Source organism: Lynx rufus, unplaced genomic scaffold (genome assembly GCF_022079265.1).
Source record: "Lynx rufus isolate CCGP_SWC_20201006 ecotype Redwood Valley unplaced genomic scaffold, mLynRuf1.p SCAF_10, whole genome shotgun sequence".
Lineage (NCBI taxonomy): Eukaryota > Metazoa > Chordata > Mammalia > Carnivora > Felidae > Lynx > Lynx rufus.
The window spans coordinates 6,207,695-6,218,984 of NW_025814824.1; the positions used below are offsets into that span (position 1 = coordinate 6,207,695).

The window sequence follows — 11,290 nt, forward strand, 5'->3', positions numbered from 1 at the left end:
CCTGGCAGGAGACACTAGTGTTCTGCAGTACGTCAGAGGATGAGTGTGCAAATAGCACCAGCCTTCCAAGGTCTCTGGAAAGGATTACACCAGCTCCTACAGGTGTGTTAATCAGCACCCTGCCTCTCAGGGTGCAGCCGTGAATGATTAGCTACTAGGCTTCCTTCACAGAAAGACTGAGCTCGTGGGTCTGTGGCTACTCTGGCTCCCTTACATTTCCACAGGAATTTTAGGACCAGGTTGTCCATCTCCAAAAAGGAAAAAAAAAGGCAGTTGGAATCTTGAATCTTGATAGGAATTGCACTCAATCTGTAGATCCATTGGGGAATATACCAATCTTCATAACGTTAAGTCTTCCAAAAATGAACATAGCATGTCTTTCCATTTACTTAGGTCTTCTATCTTTTCAAATAAGACCTTATGAGATTTGCTGTCAGGTTGGATATGTAGTTTGACAAAAATAGATAAATGCAGGAAATTTTCCACATTTGAGACTTGAGGCATTAGGGCAATGCAGGTGGTATTTTTTAAACTGGAGAAGGTGGAGGAGAGAAACAGATTAAGGAGCAGAAATCAGGACGTGTTTGGCACGTACTCGGTTTGAGATGCCAGCTCGACATCCACGTGAAGATGTGTAGTAGGCAGTTGGATAACAGGGGGTCCAGAGTTTGGGGTAGAGGTAAATTTGGGAGTGCTCAATGTCTACATGTTACTTAATGCCATAGGGCTGCATGACATCACCACGAGAGAGACAGAGGAGAAAAATTGTCGAAGGACTGGAATGTGGGGCGTTCCAACATTTATAGATCCCTGGGACGGTGGGCACTAGCAAAGAAGATTGAGGGGAAGGGTAAAAAGGCTAATTAATCCCGCCTTTTATTTTCAGTTTTCTGATACTTGGACATCTGGGCTCTTGATCCTGCAGGGACTAGCCCCTGTCCCCACCTCAAGGATTAGTCAATTCCTAGAGGCAGTGAGCAACTCACCAGGAGGGTGCCTTTCAAATGCAAACCAACCAATCCAGAACCCCACACTCCAACCACCTCCTTACTGCCCCAACCACCCTGGGGCCAGGTACCACACAATAAGGGACAACCCCTATGTTCCAGATCCCAATGAATAATTTCAAACTAGACAATTTAAGCCTGCCTTCCCATCCCTTCTTGTGGAAACCACAATAAAGACTCCTGGCCACACTTCCCTTTCCTCTCTGCCTCCTGTCTGAGCCGGGTGCTCCCCTAGGTGGTCCCTGAAGGGTGGCATGCCTCCTTCTCTCAAGATCTGAAGACACAACAACCTATTTTTTCAATGGCAGTTATCTCCTGATCTGTTGGCCTCTCCACACCTCAATTATAAGGAAACCTAGAGTTTAATTTTTGTAATACTTTTTTATTCATTTTTGAGAGACAGAGCATGAGTGGGGGAGGGGCAGAGAGAGAGGGAGACACAGAATCTGAAGCAGGCTCCAGGCTCTGAGCTGTCAGCACAGAGACCAACTCGGGGCTTGAACCCATGGACCGTAAGATCATGACCTGAAATGCAGTCGGATGTTTAACCAACTGAGCCACCCAGGTGCCCTGTGGAAACCTAGAGTTTAAAACACAGTGTTCTGAGGAGGGGGTGTTCAGCTGAGCCAAATGCTGCTGAGAGTTGGCGTTAGCAGTGTGGAGGTCATGAGAGAGCCCACTTGTGGGACGTCCATGGATTTGGTGCAGATGAAAAGACTGTGAAGTGGAGAGAAAATAAGAGCTAAGAGTGTAGAGACAACAGAATATAGGCAGTGCTTCAGAGAAGAGTATTATAACAAGAGAGAGCAACGAGGCAGTAGCTAGAAGGGATTGTGAGGTCCACAGAGGGCTGTAATCTTGTTTTCATTTTAGAAAGAGACATATTACCACGGGTACCAACTAGGAGCTCCATCAAGTGCTTTCCATAGGGAAATGCTAGACCTTAGCTGGACTTGAAGACCCTCTTCCTTATCGAAAATGCAAATGTACCCAGAAATCATTTCATGCTGCACTTGCCCAGCATTCTTATTTCTAGAGCTAAGAAGGATAGCGTGTAACACGTTCTGGCAACAGAAAGGACGCCTGGCTCACCCAGACCTGGCTGTAACTTCCCCTTCTTCCTTGCCCGTCTAAGGGGACTTTCCTTGCACACTGCCTCCACAGAGAGATAGATAATGTTATGAAGGTACTTTCCAACCAGCAGCTTCTTCCAGCTAGGGATAGTCTCTTCTGTGCAATGGATAAGAGCTCATGCTCTAAAGTCAGACACATCTGAGCTCAAAACCTGGGTCTAGAATTATGAACCTCTAAGACCCTGGGCACTTTATGAAAACTCTTTGTGTCCTATATTCCTGTAATGCCAATAATATTAACACCCACCTCAAGCCAGAATCTTGGGTGTGTCGTCTTGAACCTACTCGTCTCTCGTCTTGCAAATCCAGTCCATCCCCCAGTCCTATTAATTCTATGCTGGGATACTTCTGGATGATGCCTCTTCTTTGTACCACCCCGCTGCCATCATCTTTATTCAGCATCTCGTCATTCCACTTTATACCATGGCAGAGCATCCTGCTCAAAATCTTTTGATGGCTTAGCATTTCACTGAGAATAAAGTCCTAAGTCTGTCTAGTAGCCCAGGCAAGAGGGACCGCTGCCTTGAGCCCTGTGCTTTCGTGGACTCGACAGTGGCCATGCTCCTGGTGTTGGCAGAACTAAGAGTGTCCTCTGGGGCCCTTGACCTTCTCCTAAAACCTGCCACAATCTGGGTTCTTGGGACTCTGGAGTTCTCTAAGTGGCCCTAAGCTTGATGCCAGGTCTTTGGGGCTTCTTCCCCAGATCCATTCCCTCAAAAGCAGACCTTGTTGCCAGTGTGCAACTCCCTAAATGCAGAGACTTTCCTTGGTCTTTCCAATGAGACTGTCTTATGCAAAATCACAACACCACCACTCCTCCAGCATTCCCAATTCTCCTTATCTCTCTCAATTTTCCAAAGCACTCATGACCATCTGACATGCCACATAATGCACTCATTTGTTATATTATCATCTACTATCTTCGATAAGAATCTAATCACTAAAATGACAGAGATCTTTGTCTGATTTGCTTATTAACATCTTTCAGTCCCTAGAACTGTGTCTGGCAGGAAGCTGGCACTCGGTTCATACCGGATGAATGAATTATCCATTTACCTGGCAGGAAGATGCTCCTGAATACTGAAAAATCAAATGTGACCATGTCACTCCTGCTTAAAAGATTCCAATAGCTCCCGTGATTTATAAGGTAAAGTTCTCCTTTGCATGGGCTACACAACTTTTTCAGATCTGGTCCCTCCTGCCTTAGTCACAGAAGTAATACAGGTGCTTTCCATGACAAGTCCCTCCAGGTGCTCTGAGATTCTAATCTCTCTTGTCTGATCTCCATTTATTTTGTCCAATCTTATTTCCCCTCTATCTCAGTTTCTACTGGAGCTCGAAGAAGCTGTACTGGGTCATAAATATTTCCTTAAGTGGCCTTACATTCTTATGCACTCAACACAAGTAGATAAGCCTTTTCTAGCTGCTCCAAGCTGTTCCTTCTGCCTCAGTTGTTGTCTGCTATTCACTAATGTTAGCACTCAACTCCTTGTTGGTATATTAATTTGTTACATGTCTGTCTTTCATGTTAGAACAAGAGCTCTTTGTACTGTATTAGGTCCTTATAACACTCCTCTTTATCTTGGTGTGTGTTTGTGTGTATGCATGTCTGTGTGTTTCATAAATGTTTATAACTGTTTATAAAGGATAATGACTGTTCCCTGAAGGAACAGATGAACGAGTGCATGTGTGGCAATGTGGTATCATACTCTGAGACTACTGGCCCCCAGTTGACTCCTTCCTCTATGAGAGAAACAGAAAACTTAATTTGTTTAATCATTTTGTCATCAAATAAGAAATTTTCATCGATTTATGTCACTCACTGTAGAATGGGTTTCTAAGAGCAGGTTCTGGGAAACTTTACTGTTGGTAAGTTTGAACTCTTTTATATTCAGACTGGCAAAGCCTGAAAGAGTTACTTTGGAAAACTTATGGAGTGCACTGCCCAAATTAATTCACTCAAGCATCATTTACAAAGCATCCGTATGTAAGGCACTCCTTTGGCTGAAAGAGCACAGAGAGGACACCTCTTCATGAGATGAAATGAATGTGTTCAAACACCCATGCTCCCTCTTCCTTCCATCTCCCCTTCTAAAATTCACCTTTGTTTTGGAGATAAGTATATAATTGTCCAGGCCTACATGGCCATTCATTTTTATCCTGATTGTATATTCCTTATGTATGTGTTTGTTTGTGCTGGAGTTTCCATCAGGCAGAGGATGTTCATTGCAGCTGTCTGTACTCGGGCAAGCTCCCCTCTAAGGAATACACTAGAATGTGACTAGAAAAAACATTTTCAAAAAAAAAAAAGAAAGGAAGAAAAGAAAAGGCATTTTTTCAATCAAATGATCAGTTTAGCTGAATTTCTTAAATTTCTGGATAATTCTTAATGAATTCTGGGTAATTCCTGACAATTCTGCCTATGAACATACTGTAGAGGTTGGGGTCTAGTCATGGTATGAAACGGAACAGGACAGCAGAAGACACTAAATTCTAGAACGTTTTCTTGTGGCCCTAAAGAGAGTCATGAAGGGAGCTCTCAGTCACAAGATGCTCAGGCTTGAGAGAGAGAAGAAGCAAGGCCACTCTTTTTTAATTTATTTATTTTAAAATTTTTATTTATTCATGTATGTATGTATGTATGTATGTATTTATTATTATTATTTAGACCAGAATTTCTCATTTTTAATATGGAACGACTTAAAATTTGTTTGTAATAAGGGCCACTCTTTTTAGATTGGTGAACAGTCGTGCTCAGATGGCTCCCCCAGGCCACTAGGGAAGCTGCTTCTCTCGATGGCATGGTGGAAAGCTCTGAGCTAGGCATCAAGAGACATTAGTCAATTAAAAAAAATTTTTTAGTGTTTATTTATTTTTGAGAGAGACAGAGCATGAGCAGGGGAGAGGGAGGAGTAGAGAGAGAGGGAGACACAGAATCTGAAGCAGGCTCCAGGTTCTGAGCTGTCAGCACAGAGCCCGATGTGGGGCTCGAACCCACCAGCTGTGAGATCATGACCTGAGCCAAAGTCAGTGCTTAACCGACTGAGCCACCCAGGCACCCTGAGACATTAGTCAATTTAACATCAGTTCAAGTTTAACTTAAATTGCATCTCAACTTTTTAGCCAATGAATATGATGCTCCCACTTTTTGTACGTCTTTGAATTAGAAAATTCACTCAAATCAAAGTGGGAATCAAGACAAGGATTCATGTAAGAAAGGATCCCTGCCCTCTAAGACATTATACCATAGTCAGAACATCAAAATTCTGTACACATGAAAAATAGTAAGAGGCGATGTGAAAGGTTTCTACATGAAAATGCCCAGACCATGCAAGTTGCCTGGTGGAAGGACATGTCCAAGATTGAGTGGGATTTGGGGAGTTGGAGCTACTCTGGAGGCTCCTGCAGAAGAGTTAGAGGTAATCTCAGAGGTTCACACACACTCACGGCTTATCGAGGAGGATCAGGAACAGCATATCTAGGGTTGAGACATTCTGTCAATGGTTTAATGCCAGTTATAGCTTGTCAACAAGTGAGTGACAATCCCAAAGAAGTATGTGAAACAGATCAAATCTATGGGTTTTTTTTTTGTTTGTATAGAAATGAGGGAGTGAAATTGAATGCCAGTCACTCAATGAGGGGGTCATAGTATTAATTCAGATGTTTGGTAAAGCCCCTGACTTAGGTTCAGAAAAGGGAAGAAAGGCAGAGGAAGGAGAAACTCATCACAAGACAATTGACAAAACAATTGACAAAACAATTGACAAGTGATCAGCCATACAGGAAAGAAAGAGAAGCAACAAGTTGACTGTGGTTTTGAAGCCTGAAAATCAAGACACAATGCTGATGCCATTGCAGAGGGGTAGAGTAGAGGAAAGACTAGATCAAGAGCCATTTTACAGGGAATGCCACGAGTGGGGTTTGAGTCATGAAGTAATTGAAACAACTCAAGACAGATGAAAGCCTCACGTTTGGGGCACAATTCAGTGCTAAAGACAAACATGTTAATTCCAACATGCAAATGCCAATTGACATTGGGGGAATGAATTAATTCTCTCAGAGGGAAAGTATATAAAAACACAGGTTGGAGAAAAAAAAAAAGTCTGAACTCTCTCTGACGGATGCCTCCAAATTAGGAGAGCAGGAGTAGGAGTCCAGAGCAGAAGGCAAAGAAGAAATGGTCCAAGAGTATGAAAAGCTCCCCACTGTAGTATCTCAGAGCCAAAGGAAGAAAATCCCAAGAAGCAGAGGGATTGATAATACAGATCTGGAAAATTAGAACTGGGAACCAGCCTCCAGAGGTGTTAGAGAGTGCTGGAAGGCATTGAGGTGATTGGTGCTGGATAAACTTTCAGATTCCTGTATCTATTGGAATTCTGTCAGTTGATTAAAGACGGGGGGACCACAAGGTGCAGGAGACAGGTGGAATGGTAGAGCAGGCTGTGACAGGAAGAGACCAGGCTGCAGAAGCCTCACCGCAGGGTGACTTAAGTATGCCCCAGTGAAGGTACGTGGTATATTTGAGCACTGCTATGTGGAATAAAAACGTCACACAACAATCTATGGATCTCTATCCCATGCATCTTAAAGCAAGTTGACTCAGAAGCACAACCTGAAATACTGCCTCTGAGCTCATTTGCACTGTATCCTTCTCAAATCAACCCCCATCTGCTCCCTGGGTATTCCACAAACGCACAAATGACCCACATCTGGCGATTCAACTGTGGATTCATCAAATCAAATCGTTTTCCAACTCAACAGGCACCCAGTGAGCACCTCTGCATGATTGAGGCACCGTGCCAGGCACTTGAGTTTCAGAGAACCTAAAAGGTACAGTCCTTGCCCCTGAAGACCTCCAGTCGAATGGAAAGGCTCCCGAGAAAGAGAAATCTGGGGAGAGCACATCTGGAAGCTGCAGGTCAGCAAGAGCCGCTGGTAGAGAGAGTTCAGGTAATGAAGGCGCATAGACCACTTCTGAGAGGCAGGAGCAATATGGTGTTCATGCATTCATTGACTTCTTGGGCTTGGAAGGGAGCTCAGAGAAAATCCAGTCAATTGGCATTTAACTCTCGATACTACATCTGATTACTATTCACACTGAATATTCTTACTGTGCACTGTGTTAATCGATGTCTGCAATTCCCTTGCACAGAATCATAGAATTTCAGGAATAGAAAGCTTATTTATAGGCAATTTCACTCAAGCTGCTCACTTCACCCCTCTCCCACATGAAATCCACGGTCCTCTCTTTTCTACTATTTGCACCCAGGCAGTGAGCAATACATAGCAACAGTGTTCTTTCAGTTAGCTAATCTTGTTCTAATTGCTTTATATAGAAAAGTAAGTCTTTTAGTAGGCCTCAAATCTAATTTAGTAAGCCTCTAATCTAATTAAAACTAACAGTTGCATGTATTATAAGTTAATTTAATTGTAGTTGTTTTTTTTGTTGCTTTTCTTTGTTTTAAACAGTTTACTCTTAGAGCATAGCTTGTAAACGCAGATTAGTCTGGAACGCTGCCTGCCTGCCAAAGGGATAGTTACAACCAGAGATCTGAAGTAAACAAAAAACAAAACAAAACAAAAAAACAAATTTTTAAGTTCCATTAACCTTCCCCAAATTCTAAGCTGAGAGACAATCTCAAGATAGTTAATTTTTTTTTTGCACTGCATATTTATTCTGTGCAGGAAAAAAAAAATCTCAGCTCATAAATCTTCCCAACATGAGTAATACGTATACGAGCGAGCTTGAGAAATCCCACTATTTTGGAGACAGCAAGATATTAGCTTGTTAGCGTGCCTGAACATAACTGCCGAGGCAGATGTTCTCCTGCTTGCAATGATGTGAAGGGAAAGTGTGCCCACACTTACCTGACCGTGGTAGCCTCATCATCGTCTGCAACACCAGTTCAGTGAGGAGGAAATCTCAACCTACTGGATACTCACATCAGAACTTGGCCCCACTCCACAGGCAAAGACGTTAAAGAAAAGAAACAACAAACAGTAGCTCCTGCGTCAGACTCTGTCATAGGAGTCAACTGAACAAACAGCCGAAACAAAACAAAACCAAAAAAAAAAAAAAAAATGTAGCTTGCTCCCTAAACCACTGCAACAAGCCTCAGCTCCCAGCCAGGATTCTTCCCAGCTGGCAGAGGGACATATGAGGACGGGCCACAAAAAGCTGTCACGGAAGGTACATTAGGGAAGAGAAGAAAAGACATCATCTCCATCTAGCTCAGGCTTCCTTGTAACACGAGGGTAATTCAAACCAACACTAAGTCTGAGGAACTGGCTGAAACCCAGCCTACTGAGAAGTTTTGGTTTTGCTTTTAAGCACTGCTCCTCTGCCCTCAGGTGCACCTTGCAATGTGTCCCTGAAGAAGCTGGTGCACTTAGTAGGAAAAGGGGAGGAAGAGAATACCAGCACATTCTAGCTGTGCGCCAGGGACTTTTTGCAGGTGCCTTTGTTTGTTTCCTAGTGCTGCTGTAAGAAGTTACCACAGACTGGGTGGATTAAGACAGCAGACAGTATGCTCAAGGTTTGCCCACATTTCTGGAGCCAAGGTGGGTGAAATCAGGTGTCACAGGGCCACTCCCTCTAAAGCCTCCAGTCAAGAATGCCCTCTTGCTGATTCCCAGCTTGCAGTGTGATTGTGGCAAGCCTTGGCCACTCTCCTGGGTTTGTAGCTGATCACTCCAATCTCTGTCTCCATCTTCGCAGGACTTTCTTCTCTTGCGTATCTTTGAGTGTCCTTTCCTTTTCTTAGAAGGACACCAGCCATTGGATTAGGGCCCACCCTAATCCAAGATGACCTCATCTTAACTAATCACTTCTGCAAATACCTTGCTTCACATAAGGTCACATTCTGAGGCTCCAGGTGAACATAAATATTTGGGGAAATTGTTTGACCCACTACAGGACTCCATTCTTGGAGCAATGTGTGGTCTACATACCATCGGGCCCATTTTACATATGAAGAAAGAGTCGAGGTCAAGCAACCCTTCCTCAGCTGCATGGCTGAATTTGGACTCAGGCCTCTGTGGTCCCACTACATGTGAGGCTTTCCAGCAGTGAGACTCAAAGCGGGTGCAGAACAGGCCAACTTGAGCGCAAGGCTGGATGACCAACCCATTCCTGCCGCCCCATCCCCTTGGGCTCATAGGTGTGGCCTGAGCAGGGACAAGGCTCTGAGGTGCACGTAGGGTGTGTGTTCTTAGCCGCATTTATCTAATATTTTCTCGTACTCTCTCCATGACGTGCCTTAATTGGTTTTCTTCTGAAAAAGCAGCCTTCTTCTTTCTTCCTTGTTCTTTCAACTGCATCCGTTAAACAAGAAGGAATAAAACTTGTATTGGCTACAAATGGGACTGGCTGTCTGTGGAGCGCGCAGCCAGTCCCATTTGTAGCCAATACAAGTTTTATTCCTTCTTGTTTAACGGATGCAGTTGAAAGAACAAGGAAGAAAGAAGAAGGAAGACATCCAGATGGCCAACAGGCACATGAAAAGATGTTCAGCGTCGCTCCTTATCAGGGAAATACAAATCAAAACCACACTCAGGTATCACCTCACGCCAGTCAGAGTGGCCAAAATGAACAAATCAGGAGACTATAGATGCTGGAGAGGATGTGGAGAAACGGGAACCCTCTTGCACTGTTGGTGGGAATGCAAATTGGTGCAGCCGCTCTGGAAAGCAGTGTGGAGGTTCCTCAGAAAATTAAAAATAGACCTACCCTATGACCCAGCAATAGCACTGCTAGGAATCTACCCAAGGGATACAGGAGTACTGATGCATAGGGGCACTTGTACCCCAATGTTCATAGCAGCACTCTCAACAATAGCCAAATTATGGAAAGAGCCTAAATGTCCATCAACTGATGAATGGATAAAGAAATTGTGGTATATATACACAATGGAATACTACGTGGCAATGAGAAAAAATGAAATATGGCCTTTTGTAGCAACGTGGATGGAACTGGAGAGTGTGATGCTAAGTGAAATAAGCCATACAGAGAAAGACAGATACCATATGGTTTCACTCTTATGTGGATCCTGAGAAACTTAACAGGAACCCATGGGGGAGGGGAAGGAAAAAAAAAAAAAAAAAAAAAGGACGTTAGAGTGGGAGAGAGCCAAAGCATAAGAGACTCTTAAAAACTGAGAACAAACTGAGGGTTGATGGGGGGTGGGAGGGAGGGGCGGGTGGGTGATGGGTATTGAGGAGGGCACCTTTTGGGATGAGCACTGGGTGTTGTATGGAAACCAATTTGTCAATAAACTTCATATAAAAAAAAAAACAAAAACAAAAACAAATGGGACTGGCTGCCTATTCCTCAAGGATGGGGCTGTGTCTGTGGGAAGCCAGACTTCCTCTGGGGACCTGCTTCTCCACCCACAGCTCTGGGTGTGTGGTTTCAGGGGAGATGCCTGCTCTTACCTGACCTTCTCCAGTTACCGTGATAGTCTAAAGAAAGGGCATAGGTCCCCCGTGTGGCTCTCAGAGTTTAGTGTCTTCAAGATCCCCACACCATCCATCAGAGTTCTGCCTGTGTTGAAGGGGGAGACCCACTCCCCGCTGTATCTCTCCCTCTGTGCTCTAAGCCCCCTCCCTCTCTGTCCACCTCTTCCCTCCACTCTTTCCTCTGGGCTCTTGCTGAGCAACTGAGGTTTGGGGGGACAAAAAGACTCATCTCAAACCCAGAGAAGGGCTGGGAGTTTTGACAAAGTTCCCAAACGAAACTCAAACTGGAATCTCAGCACACTTTACTGCCTCAGAAATCCATATGCCTCAACGAAACACCGGAGGGGTAGATACCAGTGTTAACAGCACATTTCTGGGTGGAGGACTTGCAGGTGATGTTTTAGTTTCTTCTTGTGACTTCTATTTTATTTCCTAAATAACTTGCCATGGACACAGATGACTTTTGTAAAGATGTGGAAATAATCATCAAAAATCAGTAATGGACAGTACAGTTCAATTGCTAACCAACAGCAACAAGAAATCAGTTTAAGAACTTGGCCAAGGGTTTATGTTTGTTTCCAATTTATTTAATTTAGTGTCGTTCTCTTTATCACAAAAGATCCCTGAGGCATAGCTGACATGCAGAATACAGACCCCTCCATGTTGCATTGATACTTACTAATGGAAAATTAG

The 11,290-nt window shown here is 43.9% G+C and overlaps 1 protein-coding gene across 1 annotated transcript in view; it reads right to left on the bottom strand.

Moving 5' to 3' along the window:
* PDCD1LG2 (programmed cell death 1 ligand 2) overlaps positions 1 to 8,318 on the bottom strand; it is a 59,296-nt gene extending 50,978 nt beyond the window's left edge. Inside the window, exon 1 of the mRNA XM_047101242.1 lies at positions 8,009 to 8,318. Coding sequence (XP_046957198.1) covers positions 8,009 to 8,030 — 22 coding nt within the window. The 5' untranslated portion in view covers positions 8,031 to 8,318. The remainder of the gene's footprint in view (positions 1 to 8,008) is intronic.
* Positions 8,319 to 11,290: the final 2,972 nt, after the last annotated feature.